The sequence below is a fragment of the Lissotriton helveticus genome, chromosome 4_1, assembly GCF_964261635.1.
Source record: "Lissotriton helveticus chromosome 4_1, aLisHel1.1, whole genome shotgun sequence".
Taxonomy (NCBI): domain Eukaryota; kingdom Metazoa; phylum Chordata; class Amphibia; order Caudata; family Salamandridae; genus Lissotriton; species Lissotriton helveticus.
Genome location: NC_136063.1, coordinates 1,924,214 through 1,949,948, shown reverse-complemented (window position 1 = coordinate 1,949,948; position 25,735 = coordinate 1,924,214). Strand labels below are relative to the sequence as shown.

General features: G+C 43.2%; 1 protein-coding gene and 1 long non-coding RNA gene across 2 annotated transcripts in view; one reads left to right on the top strand and one right to left on the bottom strand.

Annotated features, from left to right (window-relative positions):
• Positions 1–25,735, bottom strand: part of LOC144828261 (GTPase IMAP family member 4-like) — a 169,733-nt gene that overhangs the window by 141,880 nt on the left and 2,118 nt on the right. Inside the window, exon 2 of the mRNA XM_078686340.1 lies at positions 8,467–8,813. Coding sequence (XP_078542466.1) covers positions 8,467–8,811 — 345 coding nt within the window. The 5' untranslated portion in view covers positions 8,812–8,813. The remainder of the gene's footprint in view (positions 1–8,466; positions 8,814–25,735) is intronic.
• Positions 11,549–17,341, top strand: LOC144828266 (uncharacterized). The gene is made up of 2 exons (XR_013610407.1): positions 11,549–13,706; positions 14,078–17,341. It is a non-coding gene; the product is annotated as an uncharacterized LOC144828266 (long non-coding RNA).

The following is a 25,735-nucleotide window of genomic DNA, read 5'->3' as shown; positions in this document are numbered from 1 at the left end:
GCTTAACAAATGTTTCCGTTGGATTCTCTGGCGCCCCTGTTAGCAATCCTGTCTCTGACCCTTTGCCCCTTACGATTGGCCCTCGTGAGCTGGAGGCTCCATTGATTCTATCTACTGGTTGTGGTGAGAATCTTTTGGGCTTGGATTTGTTAAAACGGTTATATGCGACTTTGTATTGCTCTCCTGAAGGAGTGGAGCTTACATTAGGTCAGAGAGTAATCTCTCCTATGTACTTGTCGATCGATAAATTCCCACCGGAATTGAGTTCCCTTCCGGAGTCTCTATGGGCCACAGGTCCCAATGATGTGGGTCTTTTGGACATCCCACCTTATGTGATCCAACTGAAACCAAATGTGCGATTACCACGTATTCCTCAGTATCGTATCTCTCTTGATGGTGAGCGAGCGCTATTAGCGATCATTTGTGACCTGATCAAAAAGGATGTCATTGAAGAAACTCGGGGAAATGTGTGTAATAGTCCTGTGCTACCCATTTTAAAACGAACTGATCCATCTAAACCTCCTGTGTACCGTTTTATAATCGATTTGAGAGAAGTGAATAAAATAGTGATCCCACAGTTTCCCGTGGTCCCTGATATCACGGCCTTGTTAACCCTGATTCCAGCTTCTGCCTCCTGGTTCACGGTGATCGACCTAAAGAATGCTTTCTTTAGTATCCCGATCGCTGAGGAAAGCAGAGACCTATTCGGATTCTCATTAGGTGGTCGCAGTTTTAGATTGAAACGCGCACCACAAGGCTATTGTGAGAGTCCGTCGATCTACAGTCAAGCACTTAAGAGTCAGCTTGATGCGTTTGTGTTACCGACGGGTGCGGCTTTGATTCAATACGTTGACGACTTGTTGGTGGCTGCTGATACCGAGGATATTTGTAGAACTGCTTCAGTATCGTTGTTGCGGCATTTATGTGACTTACATCACAAGGTGTCACCTTCCAAGCTGCAATATTGTTGTCAAGAAGTAACCTACTTAGGTCACTTATTGTCAAAAGAAGGGAGAAGGTTGACCCCAGAAAGAATTGCAGCGATTGCCCGAATGACTGTGCCAAAAACTCAGAGAGATGTACGTGCCTTTCTAGGTATTACGTCATACTGCAGACAATGGATTCCGAACTTTTCATTATTGGCGAAACCATTGTTAGCTCTCACGTGCAAGGATGTTCCGACTCCTTTGCCATGGACTGAAGAGTGTCAGAAAAGTTTTTCTGAATTGCGTGATGCGCTGTGTTCGGCTCCTGTGTTAGGTACTCCTGATTACAGTAAGCCGTTTACACTATACGTTCACGAGAGGGATGGTTGTGCGTTGAGTGTTCTGGCACAACAATTTGGCGCCAAACAGCGTCCATGCGCATATTTTTCTTCGACCTTAGACCCAGTAGCTAGAGCCTTGCCGAGTTGTTTAAGAGCTACAGCGGCAGCTGCGGCGTCCATTCGACAGTCCGCAGGTCTGGTCATGGATAATATGCTTACGGTAATGGTCCCACATGCAGTCGACACTCTCTTGAACCGGACAAAAACTCAGCACTTGACGAGTGCAAGGTTGTCTGGGTATGAGTTGACGTTACTGGCAAGTCACATACGGATAAAACGGTGTAATGTGTTGAATCCAGCAACATTGTTGCCGATCAACACGGAGTCAAGTGATGTAGCACCACATGACTGCTATCTGAGAACTGAAGAAGAGACGAAGGGTCGTATTGACCTAAAAGATACTCCATTGGTAGAGCCCGATGGTACTTTGTATGTTGATGGTTCCTGTTTTAAGTTACCGAATGGTGATGTGACGACTGCGTATGCTGTAGTGACGTTGAGAACGGTTGTGGAATCTACGAGATTAAATCAGAATTCGGCCCAGGCAGCTGAGTTGATCGCCTTGACGAGAGCGTGTGTGTTGTCCAGAGGAAAGCGGGTGAATGTGTTTATAGACAGCCAGTATGCTTTTGGTGTGGCACATAGTTTTGGGCGATTGTGGAGAGAAAGAGGATTCTTGACGTCGCATGGCACAAAGATTCAGCATGGACAGCTTGTGAATGACCTTTTAGATGCACTTACATTGCCTAAGCAGGTGGCCATAATTAAATGTAGTGCGCATCGGAAAGTGACAGATGATGTTGGTCGTGGTAATGCGTTTGCAGACGAGACTGCTAAGGAGACAGCTAAAGATCTGACAAACCGAATGTATGTTACGAGTTCAGTGAGATGGCCTGTAGAGACTAATATGTGTGAAGACACAGTCGAAAGTGTGAAGGGGATACAGAATGAGGCCACTGACATGGAAAAAACTAAGTGGAAAGAAAGCACGGGAAAGTTAGACGAGGATGGATGTTGGGTTGATTTGTCAGAAAAACAGAGATGGATGTTACCGGATGCATATGCGCTTGCTGTTGTTACAATGGCCCATGGCACAGCACATATAAGCGCAAAAGGCATATGCAAGTTGTTGTCTCCTGTATGGAAGAATGATGGGATTACTAAGTGTGCAGAAAGAGTGGTCAAGAATTGTATGGTGTGTTTGATGTACAATCCTGGTAAGGGCACCCCCACTCCACCTGGTCATTTTGCCCCTCCTACATGTCCTTTCGAAGTTATCCAATTGGACTTCATCCACATGGAGAGATGCAATAATCTGAAATATGTCTTTGTTGTGGTTTGTGCGTTCTCCAGATGGATTGAGGCCTACCCTCTTAAAGATAATACTGCCCTATCCACAGCTAAAATTCTGCTCAAAGAGTATTTCCCCAGGTACGGCATGCCTCGGATTGTATGGTCAGACAACGGAAGTGAGTTTGTGGGAAGTGTGATGAAGAGTGTGTGTCGTGGCCTAGGCATAGTCCAAAAGTTTCATAGCGCTAATCATCCTCAGTCGGCGGGTTTGGTGGAAGGATACAATGGCACCCTGAAACTGAAACTTGCCAAAATTCAGGCAACAACTGGTTTATCATGGCCTGACGCTTTGCCTCTAGCTCTCTTATCGACCAGGGCGACTGTACACTCTCGAGTGGGGCTTAGCCCATATGAAATTGTGTTCGGCCGTCCTGCGAACATTTGGGGAGTTCCGAGGCCTAAAGAATTTGACAGAATTGAATATCCAATGTTAATCGACTATCTTTATGATCTGACTGCTAAATTGAGTTTGATTCATCAACAGGTCTTTGAGGCTCTACCGTCACAAACAGAGGGTCCTGGTCATCGGCTCCAACCAGGAGACTGGGTCCTTACCCGCAACTTTGGACGAAAACGAAATCTTGAGCCGAGGTTCGTGGGACCCTTCCAGGTGTTGCTAGCAACGAGGACGGCGGTTCGACTGGAAGGAAGGAAACATTGGGTGCATGCCACCCACACCAAGAAGGTTCCGCTTCCTTTGCCAGCAGATACATGGATGAGGAAAGGATTTTCCTCGTCAGAAACCGACGCCCCTCAGCGTTTTGCACCGTTTAGCGAAGCTCAGCCCATAGGGAACACTTTAGCTTTTTCCGACACACCTGTTGATTCCTCTCAAACAATATCATTACCATCAACATTGGAGAATTCAAGTTCTGACCAATTGCCTGAACAATCGAACACTCTTTTGCCATCCAATCCACTGTTTGAAGAGCAGACTCGCCCTGGAAGAAGCCGATACTTTATTCGTCCACGCACTAAAGACTAATAAATTATTTTTATTATTTTTGATTTCACATTACCCCCTCACATTTGCCGTGAATATTGTGGACATTTTATTATGTATGTATCTTTTTCTAGTACAGCTAGGAGACGTACATGAAATTGGTTGTTCAACTGATTAAAACCTATCATCTGGGTTGGCCGTAGGGCCGCGCGGGTACTTCTTTCTGTTTAGCAGGTTTCTGACTCTAGGTCGATTCTTTTGTCGATTTCTGGGAACTCCTGGGAATTGATAATCGCTACTCAGAACGAAGTGCGTCAAGAACGTTGCGGACGGTCGTTAGAGGATGGAGTTCTCTAAGCTGTCGAAAATGGAGAAAAAGGTGGTGCAAAGATCTAAATTATACAAAACATTTCGAACAAAATGTTTTTTGTTACAGGTTCTCATGTTGTTCCTAACTGTGTCTATGATGCTAGTGGGTGGAGTGTATTTTGGTTTTCAATCATTGTTGCCTTCTACTTCACCTACTCCTCCTTCTCATGATCTAAATTTCGTCTCTACTGCTTCTCCACATTCTTTTCATCTACTGCCCCAACATGAACAAGTCAGACGTGCAGAATTTAGAAACAATTCCTTCGTTCAACTTCTGCATCAACATCAGTTGGTGGTAAATACTACCAATTGTTGGGTGTGCGGGTTAATGCCACATACCATGGATAGGGGTATTCCATATTTGGTTCTTCCGTACAGCCCCCAAGGGTCAGCTCGAGCATTCCAAACCATGTTCCGTAGTGCACTAGATTCCTACCCCCATCGAGAGCCACGCTCAGCAAGCTTTGGTCTTGGCCCGTACCACAAGTCTCTGATGATAGCTATTGCTGACTTAGATAGAGACATTTTTGATGCATCACTGATTCCAGAGGAAGAGGTACAAGCCTATAAATACCTTAGTGAAGCTGAGTATAGTGTATCAGTGGGTGATAGGCAGCTCAAAAGCTCATCTCCAATCTGGATTGTACCTCACCTAGGCCACTTTTGTCTGCAAGGTCGTGGCCGAAATCCGAGAGCTCAGCTTGGGAGGAGTGCTTGTGTTGATACTTACGTTCTACCAATGCTCTCTTCCCCTGTCTTCCTGACTGCCAAGGGTACCTATTTTGTATGTTATGATCGAGCATATACGTGGTTACCTCATGACTTCTCGGGTACCTGCTATATCGCGAATCTCTTGCCTCCGACTTTCACTGTTGCCTCAGACTATCACAAGACCAGAGTTGTGAGAGGTGTCATTAGTAAAGAAGATACTGCCGGTCAAGAAGCAGGAGATTTCTTTAAGGGGTTCCTACCGTTTTGGGGCCCTATGGTCAATAGCAGGAATCTGAGGCAGTTAACTCGCGTAGTAGAGTCAACTGCTAACATAACTGCAAGTGCCCTTGGTAACCTGACAGCAGAGCTGCAAGCGGATAGGCTTATGACGCTACAGAACCGTATGGTTCTAGACATTGTACTAGCAGATAGAGGTGGTGTGTGTAAGGTCATCCATTCGAGCTGCTGCATTTTCATACCTGATAACGCTCCAACGGTTTATCAAGCCATCTCCAAGTTGCATAAAATCTCAGAGTCCATACACGTGGACGAGGGAGATTGGACGCTTCTTGGATGGTTTTGGGGTCTGATATCGACTTGGGGTTGGAAGATTCTGATGATTATAGGGGTTGTTGTGACGTTTCTATTCACATGTTGTCTTTGTGTGGAGTGTGGTCTTGCCTTATGTGGCCTATGTGCTACAACGTGTATAAGAAGGCCATCTGTTACCAAACAGACATTAATGGATAAGATAATGTTCCAGCAACATCTGAATGATCTGATGAATATCGAGATCGACTCTGACTTCGACTAGTTCTTGCCTACATGAGGGCAAAAGGAGCGTCTGAGGTTCCGTGGGAATCGTTACGGTGTTCTAGGCATGAACGAATATGGGCAAGTTTGGTATCTATGAACCGTGAATGACGAGTTCAGTAAGTGTACGCGTTTTCGCTACACTACTTGGCGGGGTTCGCCTTATTTACGTGTTTCTACATCTGAACCCTCGGGTTCCATTTTAGATACGGCATCCATTTTGTTTCTTGCCCTCACGTAGTCAGCGAGCAGGCAACTGTCCGCCTCGTGACCCTTTAGTTCCCAAGCCTTACGGAAGATGCATATTCCTTTCATGCGTCTTTTATGACCGGGGGAATGACACTGCAAAGGCAGATGGCTCCGCTCGAGGGTAATCTTGCCATGCCGGTCTATTGTTTCAGCCATGCATATGCTGGGATCAAATCCTTTGATCCTGTGATCATGCTTTCCGATATTACCCTCACACTTTTTCTCTACTGTTGTCTGACTTCCTCACAGCTGTTCTTGTCTCTACTCTCGTCCTTTTACAACTAGAGTGAAATGTGCCTAGCAGCAGGATAATGTGCTTTTACAGTTGGGAACCAGCAATGTTACTATAATTATGTTCCGGGTTTCAGAAAGCCCTTTTGAAGTTTATTGTGGGAACTAAGTCGTAACCTTTTGTCCGTATGTTGTCCAATGTCGAATACGTGTATAAAAGAAGCGACCCACATATGCAATTCGAAGCAGACTCTCAGAACCTACACTCTGTTGTACTTCTTGTGACTTTTGCCTCCCTGCAGTAATAAAAGCTGATCTTTGACGCCGAAGGAAGTCTCCCGTGTCTCTGTCTTTAGTGCGCCAGAACAGGTAACCCACAAAGGTTTTAGGTGTTGCCCCCTGGCACCGCTGGGCCTTAAATAGTCCAGACCTTCAGTCCAGTCCTTCAGGGTGAGCTGTGCTTGTGACGGAACGGTTCCGTCACGGTCCCGCCCGCTCATCAGAACGCTCAGTGCAGGCGCGGAATTCACGCCACAGAGGCGCGGCGAGCGGGCCGTGACGGAACTGTTCCGTCACCAGCACAGCCCATCCGAGGCTCGTGACGGAACGGTTCCGTCACGAGCACGCAACGGGTTAAAGGAGGTCTGACAACTTTTGACCCTGGTGCCACTGCACCTGCAGCACCATTGAAATCATGGCCTAGTGCCTGCTAGATAACTGCACTTGTGACTGCCTGTTTGGTAGTAACATTTAGCAATATTCTGCGCTTAGTGGGGTCCCTAAAGCTTTTGGCCCCGGTGCCATTGCACCTGCTGCGCTATTGAAATCATGACTCCAAAGCTTGTTAGATACCTGCACTTGTGACTGCCTGTTTAGTTTTAAAATATAGCAATATTAAGTGTTTAGAGGAGTTCTGACAACTTTTGACCCTGGTGCCACTGCACCTGCAGCACCATTGAAATCACGGCCCTAGTGCCTGCATGGTAACTGCACTTGTGACTGTCTGTTTAGTAGTAAAATGCAGCAATATTTGGTGTTTAGTGGAGATATGACAACTTTGGTCCTGGTGGCACTGCACCTTCTGCACCATGTTATTGAAGCCTGTTTTAACTTCAAAGTAACTTGAATCGTGACTGCCTGTTTGGTAGTAAAATAAAGCAATATTAGGAGTTAAGAGGCCCAGTGCCACTGCACCTGCTGCACCATTCAAATCGTGACCCTGTTCTCTGCAAATTAACTGCACTTGTGACTGCCTGCTTAGTTTTACATTTTAGCAATAATCTGGGTTTAGTGGGGTCCTTTAAACTTTTGGTCCTGGTACCACTGCACCTGCCTCACCATTCAAATCAAGTCCCTTTTAACTGGAAGGTAACTGCAATTGTGACTGCCTGTTTATTAGTCAAATAGAGCATTATTATATGTTCAGAGGAGGTCGGACAACTTTCGAGCCCGTTGCCACTGCACCTGCTGCCCCATTCAAATCATCCTCCTGTTGTCTGCGAGGTAACTGCACGTGTGGGTGCCTGTTTAGTAGTAAAATATAGCATAGCTTTTATAGATGAACAAGAAAAGGTCAGAAGTATTTTTCTCATATCCTGACTACATAATGTCAGCTCTCGAGTTTCTCATTGAAGATCTGTGTCGAGCTGCAGAGGATCACTTTTGAGTCAGGAGACAGACAGACAGACAGACTGCTGCTGGTGATGGAAATACACACCAGAGAGGGCCTTGGGAGGCTGACACAGGTTTCTTGAGCAAAAGGCTGACTTCACTAATGTCTGCAAACCTGACTTTGCTGTCAACTGTAGAATGAGCGGATATTGGGCCCGATTCACAGAACTAACTTAAGACAAAATCCTAAACTTACTACCATTTTGGTATTCACAGTAGGCACTTACTCATTTCCGTATTCACAGAAGTTAGGACTCCTAACTTTAGGACTCCTAAATTCCTTCTGTGAATACCGAAAGTCTTAAAATTCGGATTTTTCTAACTTCACTACTACTAAACTGAGAAAAATCCCAATTTTAGGATTTAAGGTATTTATAGAAGGCATTTAGGAGTCCTAAAATTTGAAGTCCTAACTTTACTACTCCTAAACTCAGAAAAATCCTAATTTTAAGACTTTCGGTATTCACAGAAGGCATTTAGGACTCCTAACTTCTGTGAATAATGAAATGAGTAAGTGCCTTCTGTGAATACCAAAATGGTAGTAAGTTTAGGATTTTGTCTTAAGTTAGTTCTGTGAATCGGACCCATTAATTGGGATATTTGAGCTGAACAGTGCAATGTACATCACAAGGGAGAAAAACAGCACTGCTTTGGAAATGTGTGTGAATGTGTAATGATGCTAAAGCGTTAGTAAACTTTAAGCACGTGTGCAAACAATAACACAACTTTATGTTATGTGAATGTGTAAAGCGCACTATCACCGCAAGGGTTTCTTGGCGCTGCCTCCAGCCCCTCTTACCTTGTACTTCTGCTCCGCATTCTTCACGGGGATCACATGGTGCTCTCTGCGTGTCGGCCGCTCCCCATGCTCCTCACAGAGTCCTCCAGGCGCTATCTGCAGCTCCTTCACCATCTCCACTATGTTTGCAAGTCTCTTATTCGGCTTCATTTCCTTTTCTGGGTCAAAGCGCTGCTTGCACTCCGGGCAGGCTTTCTCCAGGTCCTCTTTCCTCTTAAATGTGTCAAAGCAGGAGAGACAGAAGTTGTGTCCGCAGTCCAAGGTCACTGGGTCAGCGTACAGCTCCCTGCAGATGGAGCAGGTGGCCTCTTCCTGGAGCCTGTCCCTGGGGTCTGCAGCCGCCATGTCTGAAACAAGCTTATATTACTCCTAGCCAGATAAACTACAGCCAGCACTTTGATATAGGGAACAATAGGATACATTTTGTACAAACACACACAGAGTTTAGGCCTGCAACTTCTACGCAGACATTTCAAGCTAAAAACAGCTTTAGGCCTCAGTAGAAATACAGGCCCAGGCCTCTGCACGGGAAATAGGCCATAAAATAGCAAGTTACAAGGGACAATGAGTTTAGCTGAACTTATCAGGTCACACAGTTTGTTGAAAGGTCAGGAAATGTCCTGCTGTCACAAAGATAACCTATTGCATGAAGCGTAAATCATATCTTCTTCCAGACTCTGGAAACCAGCAGTGTTTTAAACGTTGGAGCTACAAAAACCACAAACCACAATCCCCTCTGATAGAGAGACTGAGCTGGAAGGTGTCGATCATGTCTTTTGTAATCTGTTACTAATGCATGCACACATAGATTAAGCACGCACACAGGATGGACTGGCCCAGGTGCAAGCCTTGTGTTGGGCTTGGTCCTTCTGGCAGGTTCACCCCTGAACTTTTTTTGCTTTTAATTATGACCTGTTGTTAGTGATGTTTGGTTTCTGCGCACTTTACCACTGTGTCCCAGGGTAAAGTGTGTGCGTGTGGTAAGGTTGGCCTGCCCTCCCATAGGAATGCATGGCGAATGTATGTGTCCCTGGTAGTTCCTGAAGCGTGGGGAGTGCAGGTGCGAGTTTGGTATGTGCGGACTCGTGTGAGTGGAAGCTGCGCGATGATGTGTGCGGCGTGAATGTGTCTAGTGTGGAAGTACAACTTCTAGAAGTGGGCATGTTTGTATAAATTATGTGAATTGGCTCTCTGGCTTCTGATTGGCTGGAGCTGGCTGGTGTGCCTGGCTCCTGGAGTCTGGGTGGGTCTGCCCCGGTGGTGAATGGGGAGATCTGCATGTGGATGGCAGGGAGAGGCTGCACCTGGGACCTGAATAGGGCTTGGCTTTCCCCACACAATGCTGGCTCCGCCCCCTGTAGTGTGTCTGATGACCCTAGCCTGGCCAGTGAATAGTGAGAGGGGCTGAGCCCATCAGAGTGCTCCCAAACCAGCTGCGTCTGGTTTTGCCCCCACCCTACACCCTAGAGACATAGGGATTTTCTGTATAAAATGAGGCTGTGACCTCATGTTCAATGTTCTTATTTTCCTGACTAGAATCTACCAGGGGCGTGTTGCTGCAGGCACCCTATTGGAAGGCTTGCCTCCCTGGGCCCTGCCCAGCCCCTAAATGCCTGCTGGACTGTGTTGCTGGGACCCCTTTGCTCTGGGAGTCCTCCCATGGTGGCTTGATGGACTCTGCCCCCCTAGCGCCTGGAAAGGGCTTTATTCGGCATTATGCCCGTGTTTTCATATTTTAAGGAGGCAGGAGCCTACCCTGCCTTATGCCCGCATTGGTATTCTTGTAAATCCGGGTGCCTACCCCGATTATTGCCTCAATTGCAGGTGCCCACCCTGCATCACTCCGGGGTTTTATTTTATTTAATTTCGAGGGTGCCTACCCCTCTTGCCCCCGAGAAAAGGAAAAGCCGGTGCCGCTGCCGCGGCAAAACCGGAAGCCAGGCCCGAGCCCGTCCGACTGACGGGAGGGGCCTAGATGCGGTCACTTCCGCTTCCCCCTTGCCTGGGGGAAGCCTTTTTCCTACGTTTCCGGTCTCCTGGGTGGAGAGGGAGACCGGAGATGCTGCCCGCAAGAGAGAAGCTGGCCGCACTATGACCTACTGCTGCTCGGGGCTCCCGTGAGCTGTTGGGAGCCCCGGTGAAACCGTGGAGAGTCCCCGAGAAGAGGAGGGGGGCTCTCCTGGTGTCCGCCGCTGCAAGGGCCGCAGCGGGATTCCCACAGAGGGAGACAGGAGTCACATTGCTGGTGCCTGCCCCCACCGCTTCTCAGAGAAGAGGAGACTGCGCCTGTGCCGGTAAGAGAGGGCTCGAGGGTAGCTCCTTTGGCTGCATTTCGTAGCAGACCCGCCGCTGCGGGCGCTCCACAGAGGGGCCTCTGATTCTTGAAAAAAAAGGGGCCCAGAGGGGCCAGTGCTGGCCGCACCTGCCCCTATTGTTGTTTCTCTTGGGCGACCTCGCCAGGTAGCGGCCCCCCCCTTAACCCCCCATAGGCCGCCCTGATCATTTTTACAGCGCGTGCAGGACTCCAACATTGGGCAACATTCGTCTTAGCGCCTATGCGCTTAATAGTACTTGGGGGCATGTATTTCTTCACAGAGCCCTGTGGCTCCAAGGCCCCAGTAATCTAGAGAGCCAGATGGCTCAGTTTTGCCCAGTCTTTGTGGTTGAGGAGCTAGGGGGCACATGTAGTGTTCTAGAGCCTAGAGGGCATCAACGTTGGCGCAATTTGTTTCTAAGGGCTAGCGATAGCCCCCTGACGCAGTTTTGTGCTCAGCTGCCCAGCACTTTGTGGGCAGCTGCTCCATTTAGGTTTTGCTTTCTAGGGACTTGTTCTTTGGACTCAGGAGTGAGACTCACTCCTTCATCCCTACCTTGGCCTTCCCCAGCTGCGCAGCACTTAGTGCCAGCTGCAGCTTTTTAGGCCCTGCTCTTGTCCCTCAGCTGCCCAGCAAGTAGTGGGCAGCTGCTACGTTTAAGTATTGGCTCTGTGGCGCAATCTGGACTTTAAAAGTGATTTATGTGCTATTATGATTTCTGCGCTAACTGTGGTTTAGGTATTATTATGATCTATGTCCTATTGCTTTTGGGTGCTAGGAAATGTACTGTGTGTTGTATGTTTTGCGCACCCTGTGTTCTGGTACCTCTGAATGTGTTTTTATGCATCATGTACTGGTATATTCTGGTCTTCTCCTTACCTGCTGCTCAGCCTGTGTGTGTGATGTCATCAGAATGTTCGTGTGTGCATGGTTTGAATGTGTGGTCAGTTTGAGTGAGTGGGGCTGAGCAGCTGGGTGCTGCTCACCGGTGGGGCCTTCTTTACTATCTGCACCTATGACTAATAAATTTACTTAATTACAGCAACGGCTACTGGATTTGCTTACCTCCCAAAGAACCTTCTTCAATGTAACAGTGGCGACGATCGTGAAAGAACTACGCGTGCAGGAATTACATTTGAAACATGAAACTACAAAGATGATTGCCAGTAAACCGTGAAGAGAATCTTAAACAAGACAAGCAACGCTTTTGATGCCCCACAGGTGTCATTTTACATCTGACAGCCTACTGAAGACATCCTTTCTTACGGTATGTTTCGAGCATTGGACATTGTGTCGCCTGCTTAGTTTTAAACTTGCTGATTTAATTATCGGGGCCGTCGGAATCTGACAGCAAAGACCGGGCCTCAGTTAGAAGTTGTTAAGCACTGTGTGGACCTGATTATGCCAACCAACTGATTAGATTCATAAGTGGCATTTGACATTTAGCACTCTGAGATTTCTTGCCTATTATGCGTAAATGTGCATTTAACATTGACAGCAGTAATGGACATTGCGTGGCTGGTATGCCTGGAAATATTTTGCCATATGTAACGTACTGTGTTTTGCCTACCGTATTCTCCAACGGTCGTTTTATTCAGCTGAAGACCTGCTTCTTTGCCAGCTGTGTGTTGAGTGATGACGCAATAGAATAATACCATGATATCGGTGGTTCTGTAGAACGTGTCGTCATCTATGGACACACCTCTCCTCAGGTCACAACAGTGTCACGAAGGGTTAAGTTTACGCAGTGTTGATGCGCTCGTACGTGCATTATAGTCCAAAACCGTCACAGCAGCGTCATGGAGTGTCGAGATTACGCATGACTGAGCGCATAAGTCCTTCTTTCATTGTGCTCCTGTCCCCTCAGTTACACCGAGCGGACTTCCCAAGCGTTCTTCAAGAGGAAGGTACTGTTTCACTATGCATTTTAACCAGGATGGATTTTGAGACTGCCACAGGAGCTTTGATGTTCCCCTCGGGTGAGAGATCGCTCACCGGAGCTGTCTTCTTTGGGAACTTCCAACATTACGATTTCGATATTATTCACTTTATTATTGGGCACGCTTGAAGTACTGTATTTTTTTTCTTTTCCAACTGCGCCACCTAGCGTCTATTTTTCATCATTGCACTTCTACAGGAAAATATTATCCATGCGATTTAGACACCGTGGATTCAAATCTTTGAATGTTATTTCTGATGCATTATTTCACGTCCCTTTGTGAAACGTAGCTCCACATAAAGTTTTTAACAAATGTTACCTCCTTGCTGGAGAAGTGGAGCTGTTTATCGTGACAACGGTGACTACTTTTATTGTTTTAGTTTCTTATTTTGAATATTTGCTAATCACATGTGTATTGGTGACGATATGTTTACGGTAGTTTACATGTTTGTGTTCAGAGAGACTGGATTAGTTTACTTTTACTGCGTGGAACTGTTTATGTGCTGAAATCTTTGTTCAAGTGCTCCATTACTGTCATTTTAAGGGATTAATTTACGTTTACTGAATTGAGCTACTTATGTACTGAAACCTTCGTTCAGGTGCTCATTTGATTTCTTTAAGTGATAATTTTTAGTGGTCATGTTTTACTGTGCAGAGTCGTGGAAGTGCTAGATTTTTCTTTTATTGTAGTGAACCCCATATGTGCTCAATTGATTTGAGGTGTTCATTCCTATTTGTATTTGCTTTAATTGGTTAAGCCATATCAGTGCGCAATTTGTGTTGATGATCCACGTTTTTGATGAACCACGTTTTCTTAGGGCTCTATTCCAATAGAGGGGTTCACATTTTTTTTTTACTGTGAGGAGTCGTACAGAGACTACATTTTCTTTTATTGTATTGAACCACTTTTGTGCTCAAAATGTTTTGAGGTGTTTATTTCCATTTGGAATTTTCTGAAGATTAGTTTTTCCAGTTTGGACTTGTTAGTGAAGTAGTGAAGTAGTGTGGCTCACTGGTTAGAGGCGGCAGACCCGAGAGCAGAGGACGGCCCGGGACCAGGGTTCGATTCCCGGCGCGGCAGGTTTCTGGACCAGGGTCAGCGGACTCGATAATTCTCTCGCCTCGGTGCCCACTCTGATCAGCGATCACACTCGGCAACTCTGGGCATTAGCTTGCCTCATCTTCACTAACGGCCCCACCAGACCGCCGGGGATGCCTGGTCTCACCCTGGAGATACCCATTAAGGGACCATCTCTCAGGGAAGCCAGGAAGGGTTTCGCAGCTGTTGAAGCGCCTTGGGACCCTACGGGTAAGTAGTGCGCTATATAAATGCCTATACATTTACATTTACATTTAGAGTGTACCTTTGCGGAGCCACAATAGGTGCTCATTTTTGAGGTGCTCCATCTGTTTCAAGTTTGATTAAATGGGGCTGCAGAGTTCTCAGTTCTGTTCATGCTCAGTTTTATACATGATTTATATTGTTGAACCACGTCAGTGCTCTATTCGGTTAGAGGTGTTCAGTTTTACAGAGAGCCGCTGGGGAGTCATGTACCCCGTGCAGAGTGTTGTAATTTGAGTACATTAAGTTGGGTGTCATGCACTCCTTGTAGTGTGTTCTACCCTGGTGGTGTTCTTTTGTTGACTGTGTTGTGCGGTGTGTTGCTTAGTTTAGAATTGCTGTGTCCTGTCTTTGTTATTCTTTGGGGCGCCATTCTATTTAGTGTTGGTTCCCTGTTTATTGCTTTTCGTGACAGACTGGCCAACTGGCATGATTTGTGATATTTAGGGTTTTGGTTTGTGATGAGGGACGGTGGTTATGTGAGGTTGAGTTTCTGATTGAATGGTCATTGTCAGATTGAGTTGACATGTGATGTTTTTGCATTGCATTATTGGATTGTATTGTATTGTCAATGTGATGTTTTGTATTGGTTTCGTGTGTAATGCTATTAATTATTCCATGATTTATTTTCTCTTGCTTTATTTTGTTTTCATTGTTTTAAAGGAGGGAGATGTGTTATATTCTGGTCTTCTCCTTACCTGCTGCTCAGCCTGTGTGTGTGATGTCATCAGAATGTTCGTGTATGCCTGATTTGAATGTGTGGTCAGTTTGAGTGAGTGGGGCTGAGCAGCTGGGTGCTGCTCCCGGTGGGGCCTTCTTTACTATCAAACCTATGACTAATACATTTACTTAATTACACCAACGGCTACTGGATTTGCTTACCTCCCAAAGAACCTTCTTCAATGTAACATGTACAAAGTTGCTTTCCTACACCGCTGAATGTGTATTTATGCGTCATGTGTCCTTCTGACAATGCTGAATGTGTTTTTATGCGTCATGTGTTTTCTCTACACCGCTGAATGTGTTCTTATGCATCATGTGTCCTCCTGACACCGCTGAATGTGTTTTTATGCATTTATGCTTCTATATGTTCTATGTTCTAAAAGTGTTACTTCTACAAAGTGCTAATTCTACCAAAAGCCAGTTCTAAAAGTGCTTATTCCTGACAGTGGTCCAGGTGGCCCTGTCCCATGTATATAATCTCCTGTAAATTCTGCCCGTGCCTCTGGCATATTGTAAAGTGCGTGTTTACTATCTAATGTGTTTTGTAATACAAAGGCTATTTTTACATATACCTTGTGTGGAGTTCCTTTTGTGGGGGGCCTGGGATGTTGTTGCTGGTGGGTGCATGCGCAAATACTTAACTTACATTACCCCGGGGATCAGCCTTACTGCTCGTGTCACGTTGTCTAGAGGGTGAGCAGTGGTTATCTTTGGCGTGTAACTTCCTTGCCCTGACTAGAGTGGTGGTTTCTGCCTGGCTTTGGCGCAAGCCTCAGCCAACTGGAAATCCCATTTCTAACACCTTGCCAATGTTAATAATGACGTGGAAGTTGATTCAGTTGATAACCACATGTAACACTTACACGATGCTAGGTGTAGTATTCTCTTTATATCTATCATATGTCTGTACCATGGAACTTAGAATGTTAAGATGATGAATATTCCTGTGTATTCAGTTGCTGCCTAGTAGCTGATGGTTAGGGTGTTAAGAATAAACCTTGCTTAAACCTACAACATACTTCTACGTTTATTTACATCTTTTCATTGGTGACGAGGACGGGATGAAGTGAAAGGAAAGAAGAAGAACACCTTAACATCAAGCTAAGTAGTTTGACACGTTGGTTGAGCTATTTTTGAGACTTTGTGGAAATTAGTATTAAGATTAACGTTTATTAAATCTATGTAAGGAGTTGGAATATTGCAACGTTTATCATCGTTGTCTATATTGACTTTGAGCTTCCCCAGCGGCTGAAAATTTAAATGGGAGATTATAGATCTTCCCCAGAGGCAGTTGGTTAAATCAGAGGTAGCGAACTGAAGGCTATAAGAAAGACTACGATAATTTTGTTGTGGCAAACTTATTTCTATTCTTTCCCAAGCGGCAGAAAGGTGCAAAGAGAAGTTCTTTATTTAAATTTATTGAGGAATAGTAATTGTGACTTCTCCTGCGGCAGTTTAAAAATTCGGGTTGGGAAGGAATGGAAGCGAAGGTGTAAAAATACAGTGTTAAATTAAAGAAGAAAATGCGGTTGAGTTAAAGCAAAAGAAACATTGCTTTCTGTTACCGTTTTCTTCTTGAGCTGAACGATAAATCAGCGAGACGAGCTCTACCTTGGTCGGTGTTGTTTCAAGAGTGATGACGTGGTGGAACGTGTAACGGGAGTTGGCGAAGGGCACGCATGAGTCATCGTGAGATCTCGAGCGGCAGCTTCTCTTCGCGCTTGCAAGGAAACGTCTCCTTTGAACTGCCTGAATCTTTTCGTGTAATTTAAGCGTCTGCAATTCTATTTGTGTGGCAGTCTTTCTTCAAAACGGGACGAGGATTTATGGATTTGAGCAGAACAGGAAGAAATATTCTGGTGGTAACTCGAGGAAAAGAAAATTACTATTTTTTACTGTTGTTTTCTTTTTGTTTAAAAGGAGAAGAAACATGTATATGTAATGAGAATTACTGTGTAATATTTAATATTTAGCTAGGAAGATAAAATTTAATTGTAGTTTAAGGGCATTTAGGTGCAGGAAGTTATTAGAAATCTTGCACTGCACATTTAATAACTCTACTATTTAATTAGAAAAATGCAGAATGTAACAACCCCCCCGTTTTTTTTGAGTGATCCTGGAAAACCATGGGTAAAATGGAGTAAATGGAAAAAGATTTTTGCGCATTATGCTAGAGTTTGTGGCGCAAATTTAAGTGCGGAAAGAAAATATTCTTTATTAATGCATTGTCTTGGTGGGGAAGGGCAAGAGGTTCTAGAAAACTTGCCTGCTTTGTCTCATGAGGAACAGAGGGGTTTGGATGAATATGAGGTTTGTTTGTTACAACTTGACAAGCATTATTTACCTCGTGTGAGTACCATAATGGAAAGATATCATTTTGGTAGAAGGGAACACGGTAAAGAAGAATCAGTTGAGGAATATTTAACTGCTTTGAGAAAATTATCTTCTACTTGCAAGTTTGGTCCTGCCAATGAGGAACGTTTAAGGGATCAGCTAGTGTTGAAATGTAGAGAGGATAAAATTAGAGAAGAATTGTGGCTCAAGGATGAACCACCTCTTGAGGAAGTTGTAAGTATAGCAAAGAGGGTTGAACACATGATCAAATGTGTAGATGAATTTAAACATGACAAAGGGAAGACTGAGGAAAAGGTAGAAAAGTTAGAAGTGAAGGAAGATGTTTCACAGATAAAGGAAGTGAAAGAAAGTAAGGCCTCGGTGAATGAAAAAAGTAAAGAGGAGGCTTCCTTGTCAGCTGTAACATGTTATAGATGTGGTAAATCTGGTCATAAGGCAAATCGAAATTCTGTCCTGCAATACGTTTTCTCTGTCATGGGTGTGGGAAGAAAGGTCATTTTGTAAAATTTTGCAAATCTAAGGAAAGAAAAATAATTAATAAAGAAATCAAAGAAATTATATGTCAAGTGAAGGACAAAGAAGAAAAGGATTATCCAATGGGAATAGTTAAGATTGAAGGAATTGAACTTGAGATGAAATTTGACTCTTGTGCACGAATAACAATTGTATCTAAAGAATTTTATGAAAAATGTTTAAAGATGAAAATCAAACTAATCAAAATGGATGTAAGTGCAGGAGGTTACGGTGGTGCCCCTATAAGCATGATGGGGTATTTCAAAGCTTGAATTGAATTCAAGGAAAGAATTATTGTTGGGAAGGTTTATGTTTCCAAAGTTGGAGATTGCTTAATTGGGTGGACACATCAACGTCTGTTGGGGGTCATACTTAATCCAAATTCTAATCCACAGATTCAAATTCAGGAGATTGTATCAAAAATAACTCTTTTATGGAGGAGTTTCCTAAACTCTTTAAATCTGATTTGGGTTGTCTTAAAGGCTATAAACATTGTATAAAGTTAAGGAAGGATGCTGTTCCTGTAATTGCTAAGGTCAGGAGGATTCCAATAGCTATTCAAGAAAAAGTTGAACAAGAATTGAAAAAATTACAAGAACAAGATATAATTACTTCTGTTGAGGCAACTGAATGGTTGGCTCCAATTGTTGTCGCCAACAAACCCAATGGCGATATAAGATTATGTTGTAATTTAAGGTCACTCAATAAGGAAGTTGTCGTTGACAAATTTCCTTTGCTAACATAGATGAATTATTATCATCTTTAGGTGATGCAAGAATGTTTACAACGCTTGATCTTACTCAGGCATACCATCAAATTGAATTGACGCAGGATTCACAAGACCTTACTGCATTTATCACTCCGATGGGTGCTTTCAAGTATAAGAAAATGCCGTTTGGTCTTGTGTCTGCTGCGTCGGTTTTTCAACGTGTTATGTTATCCATTTTGAAAGGTATAAAAAATGTAAAATGCTATCAGGATGATTTGTTGATTTATGGTGTGAATCAAGAAGTTCATGATAGAATTTTAAGGTCAGTTCTTAAAAGATTAGAAAATGCTGGTTTGACTTTAAAATATGAGAAATGTAAATTTTCTGTCTCTGAGGTGAATTATTTAGGCCATTGCATTTCAGCGCTTGGTATTTCACCTAAGAAAGACTTGGTTGATACTATTAAGAATCTGGTATCACCAAAGAATAAGGAAGAGGTTGTTTCTTTTCTTGGTATGGTGGAATATTAGGGAAAGTTCATCAAAAATTTAGCAAGTAAATCTGGTGGTTTAAGAGATCTTTTGGGAAAAAACAAGGAATTTAGATGGTTGGATGTATGTCAAAGGGAGTTTGAGGATATCAAGAGAGATTTAGTTACTGCTCCTGATTTGCAAGCATTTGTTCCTTTTGAAGAGACATATGTTATCACAGATGCAAGTTTTAAGGGTTTGGGTGCAATTTTTAAACAAAGAAGGAATGGACAAGAGAAGCTTATTGCCTGTGCTTCAAGGAGTTTGAGAGGTGCTGAACTGAACTATTCGGTCATTGAGAAAGAAGCCTTGGCCATATTTTGGGCATTAAGGAAGTTCAGGAATTTTTTGTGGGGTCAAAAATTTAATGTTTGTACCGATCATAAACCGCTAAGGGAGATTTTCATGGTGAAAGGTTTGGATAATGTTTCTTCAAGGATCAGAAAATGGGTGATTAGTCTTCAAGAATTCTGTTTTGGAATTGACTATATTCCAGGTGTGGAGAATGTATCTGCGGATTGTCTTTCACGTCTTGTTGATGACTCTCATGAAGTTGTTTATGAGGAAGTTGACTGTGAAAGTGAGGTAAATGTTTGTGAAATTACCTCAGGTGTCATACTTGAAGAGGAAGGGTTGGAGGAGTGTAGTAAAGATGGTGAGATTAAAGGTGTAATTTCTTCTGTAACAAGCAATTCTGATTTTGACAAAGTCTTATCTAAAGTTTGGCATTTGATTAAGAAGGAGTTGTCTGTGGAGAATGGTATTCTTCTAAGGGGTTCTAAGTTGATTCCACCGAGCTCTTTAAGGAAAAGGTTGATTGAAGAGGCACATCAAGGCCATATGGGAATTGTAAAAACAAAGGAAAGGATTCGTAGTTCTTTTTGGTGGCCAGGGATGGATTTGGAAATTGAAAGGGAGGTGAGGTAATGTTTGCAATGTAAGGTAAGTGATAAAATCTTAGTTTCTCGTACTGCTCCTATGATTTGTCGTAATCTTCCTAATGGACCTTGGGAAGATATAGCTATTGACATTGTGGGTCCACTTTCAGGTGAACATCGGACTCCTTTTTTGATAGTTGTAATTGATCTTTATTCAAGGTGGGTTGAGATCTCTTCTGTTTCGGAAGTAACCTCTTCATGTGTCATTTTTTTTTAAAGACATTTTTAAAAGAGAGGGTTTTCCGAAATCTCTGTTGTCAGACAATGGTCCTCAGTTTTGTTCTGGTATGATGTCAGATTTTTTTATATCTTGTGGCATTCAACATAAAAGATCTTCGGTTTATCACCCAGAGACCAGTGGAACCGTAGAAAGGTTTAATAGGGTGATAAAGGAGAATATTCAACTTTCTAGGGTTAATGCGTTAGATTGGAAGGAAGAATTGCAAAAGTGTATTCTGGCGCATAGGTTTTCACCTCAGATGTCTACTATGAAAACTCCATTTGAATTATTTAAAGGAAGAACTCCTAATACTAGTTTGAGCCCGGCATGGATGTTCTGGGGCAAAGGGGTAAAGGATAATGGTATTGGTGAATGGAGACTAAGAGAGATAAAACTGCGTTTAAAGAATAAGTTGTGTTTTGATGAAAGGAAAAGGGTAAGAGATGGTAAAGTTGCAGTTGGGGATGAAGTAAAGGTCAGAGCTCCAGTAGGTTCTTTGTCCTCGTCTAAATACTCTTCTCCCATGAAGGTTATTAAATGTTTTAGTAATTCTGTGAAGTTGGAAAATGGAAAGATATGGAACTTAAATCGTGTTGCCATTGTAAAAAAATGCAATTCTGATTTGGATTCTTGTGCACATCATTCTGTCTCTTCTAATAGCTCAGAGGTACCTTCTAATAGATTTAGCACACGTGTAAAGAAAGTTCCAACTTATCTCAAGGATTACACCTCTTGAAAGTTTCATTATATTTTCTTATGCTATGATTCTTTTCCCTGCATTCTGTTTTATTCTGTGATTCTGATGCTTGTTTAATAAAGCTGATAAATTTGTATTTTATCTGTAAGTTTTATCTTGTTATAAGAAAGAGGATGTGTAGTATTCTCTTTATATCTATCATATGTCTGTACCATGGAACTTAGAATGTTAAGATGATGAATATTCCTGTGTATTCAGTTGCTGCCTAGTAGATGATTGTTAGGGTGTTAAGAATAAACCTTGCTTAAACCTACAACATACTTCTACGTTTATTTACATCTTTTCACTAGGCATGATGGATGAAACCAAAGGTCAGTGGCCAAAAAGCATTAGACAAAAATATAATCACTGGCTTCGCAGGGAAACAGATGTGTGTAAAATGTTGTTAATAACGGTTAAAGTCTGAGAATAGAAAAACCACAGAGGAGGTTTTTGCCAATATGAGATGCGAGGGCCATGTGGCCCATATCTATGTGTGCTTTGTTTCCAAGAAATTGTTGTAACTGCTGATTTCAATCCATCATTTGTGACGTAAATCCTATGTTTGTAACTTTTTTCTCTTGTGGTTTCAGAGTATATAAGCCACTGCTTTTGAACTGTTCGTTGGACATCAGATTCCAGGCTCGGCTGAGCCTGGCTGATCTCACCAGCTGATTAATGCATTAAACCATATTGTATTGTCAACTTGTCCCTGTGTTGGTCTTTTCCCGTCAACTTTGTGGCGAGCCTGTGCCAGGACTTCCACTTCTTCTTGCCTCCTGCCACACCCTGGGCACCGCCTGTCCTTATGGAAATGGTTTTGCGCAACTAAAAGAAGGTAAGAGGACACTGGTTATAAAGTCTTCACATTCCTCCAGGGTTGGTGGGGCTTGGGAGTTGGCATTCTTCAACGGTGAGAACAGTGCAAATGTCGTCCCTTGTACCTCAAAGGTAGCATGTTTACAGTAATTTATTTATGTTCACATGTCGGGTAATGCATGCATGATTGTGCACTGACACAATAACAAGAACTAGCGCTCCGGTGGTAAGTCCGGAAGGTACTAGGGGACCTGGATAAAAGAGCCAGAAGTGGTCAGAAAAGAGTAGGACTTGCGTACGTTCTGATGTTGTAGCAAAGGAACAGGTGAAAACCTGGTGCTCATTGGAACGTTATTCTGAGCATGGGCAGAACAACTCAAGTCATCTCAGACTTTAAGTCTGAAAGTCACAGTTTGTAGTTACAGGCAGTGAAGTATATCCTCCTTGTGAGTTCGGGAGAAGCGACCGGCTGCAGCAGCAGCAGCAGTGATAGTAGTTTTGTAACGTAGTATGACGTTTTAGAGTACATTAATATGTTTATGCAGATGTGAAACAAAATGAGAACACACATTAATGTCATTTTGTAGTTTTGTGCTGTTTATACTTAGGGTTTCTGAATTGTGTGAAATACTGTAGAGGTTTAGGAAAAGTTTTTTTCTTTTAGACAAATGTCTCAAGGGCGCACAGGTACCCAACCACAACTGATTCCCGTATTAATCATCCATTTTTATAACAGTTTCCCTGTGGCACTTTCTAAGGGTACGGCCCCTGGTTGCCCAGAAATCCCAATACCATCCGATAACCCTTTAATGTTAGAGGTTTGTGAGCGCCTAGGTATTGACTATACATCACCGCTGGGTCTCCTGACAACATACACTGATCTGACATTCAAACTCCTGTCAGATAACTCAAGAAATCGGTCCCAAAGAAGTAAACACGAAGACAGTGTCCTCCACATTACAGTGATTAAGAGTAGTGTACAGTAACCTTATGAACACTACAACCAAACTTATGCTATCCCTATAGTCAAACCTTGGAGCCTACAGATTGGAGGCTAGAAGAAGTAATAAACAGTATAGATGAGGACCTACATAGCTATTTTCAAGGTACACATACCATAGAAGAAATAACAGACTTGATAGCAACGTCCTTAATTTTCTTGGAGGTGATTCTGAACAGACCTTTCCACACTTGAGATTTTGGAATTGGTTTTGAATTCTACAAAACCTATTGCAGTGGTTTACCCCACTGTGAGACACCCCCTAGAAGGCCCCCAATAAATTAACTCATTACCTATATGAATAGCAAGGAGAATAGACTGAAGGAAATCTACCATAATAGCCCATGAGGTACATAAAGGTATCAGGTGGGAAGTATAATAGAACTAAAAATAAGCAATATCATTAGGAAGACTGAACACTTAACAGGGACACGGTAGGTGCAAATACAAGACTAAACAGGGGTCAAGTGCACCGCATAAATAATGGGGATCCCTTTAGAACACATGGTTAAGGTGTTCCCTGGTGACAAGGACAACATAGAGAAATATTGTAAGGAGTGGCATAAGGCAACATCAAAACCAGAACATGCATGACCCGGAAAGGGCTCATCTGACAACACAATGGAGGATCATATAGCCACCCTCTTACAAAGCAAATATAATGAGAAGAAATTAGAAAAAAGGAAGACCATCTTAGATCAGTGGAGGGTATTTTGTGAAATACACGAGAAGGAGAGTGTCAGAACCTCACTGAATACCCATGCTCAAGTCTGTTACATTTGCTCCATGAACGTAAAAAGTAAATTACGTAGTGAGTGTAGTTCATTGGATTCCGGGTTCTTAAAACAAAGAAGACGGTCTAAGATGGCTGCTGAGAGTCAGCGATCCAGTGTTTTAGTGCAGAGAAGCAATCAAGAATTCCCAGGTGAAGCGCCCGTTGAAGTGGGCACTTCACCTGAAGACGTGGCGGAAGAAGATTCGTCGGATTGGAGCGGTGCGACGTTTTGTCAGGGACCATCGTCGCGCTAACTTTGTCGTGTCACCAGTTTTGGCAGCAGTTCAGTTTATTTGTGGAAGCGCTGGATAGCGCTAGTAGTAAGCTTGATGTTGTGTGATATTTCAGTAGTTTAGGAGCAGCTTCCTCGCTCGTTTATATTAAGAGTTAAGTTGATAATTGCAGGCAAAGCAAGCGTTTTTTCAGTCATCTCTTCAAGTGAATATATATATTTGTTTTTTTGCAGAGTTTTATATAGCGCGAACTAGACCCGAACCGAATCAGGTATCAGAATGCTTTACATATTCCAGTTACGTTACATGAGGACACACTTTCATTTTAGGCACGGGGAGATTAAGTGATTTGCCCAGAATCACAGGAGGTTTTGGGGTCGTTACCGAGACTCGAACCCAGATCCCCAGGTCCGAGGTCGAGCGCCCTAGCCGTTCTGGCTTTCGCATTTCATAAAGCATATATTTATGGAGTATGTCTTGGAAACCCCTAGATTTCAGTTACGGGAGTAATAGTGTGATACAATGTTGCAACATTTTAGAACATAAGCACAGGTGCACCACACATCAATTTCAAGGGCCAAAAGAACAATTATTTAAACTGTATACAATGCAAGTTTTTCCTTTTATTCCAGTATTGAATTTTAAAATGTGGTTGCGAACATCAGTTTTCACAACGATACAGCCAACGCGTTTCGTCCCACTAGATGACTTCTTCAGGGCTGTTAATTTAAACAAACAAACAATACACATCAATAAAGGCCAAAGACAAATATGGCACAGCACATACTGTACATTTAAAAACAGTTTTTTTTTTTTTTACCACAATACTACATTAACAGTGCAATACACAAAAACAAAGAGCAAGAACAAACACACCAAAAGACAGACCAACATTTTATTTAGCTCATTCACATTAATTTTTCTCAAACATTGAAATTACATCATTTCACAAGGTTTTACATATGTATATACAACATATCAAAAAACGTATTTAAGAGGAGATAAATTCCTGAAGTTGGCCTATAAGGACTATTTATAAACAGGACCTTCCCTTAATATCCATTATTGTCATGTTACATGGTCGAACTCAAGATGGCCACCACGATGGGGAATTGGATAGATCTGGCTCTCTGATTAAGTTGACCCATATATCTGCCCCCCTTTGGATAGTGTTGTGAAACACACTCCTTATTCAAATATGTGTTTTGATATATTCCAGTCGTTTTGTTCAAAATCAGATAGACAACAATTCGGGGTGTGTATTTACTTTTCACACTTCATCGTTCTTATACCCTCAGTTTTTCCGGTGTTTACGTTTTTCTTCATAATTCTTATAATTTCTAGTTTTATATCCCTTATAATTCATAATTTTGATATGAGGTGGGGTTCTGTTGGACTTGGCTGTTGTACAAACCTTGCCGCCGTCAGGATGCCTTCCGAGATTGACTTTTGTGCTTGCTAAAGATGGCCGCCATGAGGTGCAGTAACTCCAGGATGCCTGACAGACGCTCCTTGTAATGACACGCAGATGCCCGCAATGTGGGCAGGTTGCCGCAAGTATTTAAATAGGCAAAGTAAAGCTACCTGTTTCTTGTTCTTCCCTCCGTGAGATTCGGCCGTTTGGGGATATGGTGTCAGCCTAATACCGGTAAGCTTGACTTGGGGGCATGTCGTACTGTCTCCCTGCCGCCCCGAATAGTAAATCGGTTTTACTATATCCATTTGCTCCCTTTCCCCTATTGAGCAGCTAGCGGGCTTAGACCTGGCTCAGGGGGAGACGCTTTAAACCTCAATTCGGAATATTACATATTGCATATATTGATGGGGGGAAATCAGAGGGTAAACCTAGGGGGCAAGCGCTATGGGTGTCACTCTTCTATGTAGTTATTATGTGTTTATTTATTAGAAGCCCGGGCCAGCTTTTATGTTGATTTTTCTTTCCACTTCATCGATAGGCTGTCGGTACTTACTTTGAAGACATATTATGCCATTTATCTACCACGATTGGGTCAGCTGCATACGTTGTTGGGGCTTATGTCTTTACGCTCTATGCAAGTATTGGACCCCCATGTTGTGATATCTATGTTTTAAATTAATTTGAATAAATAGTCTTGACAATGTC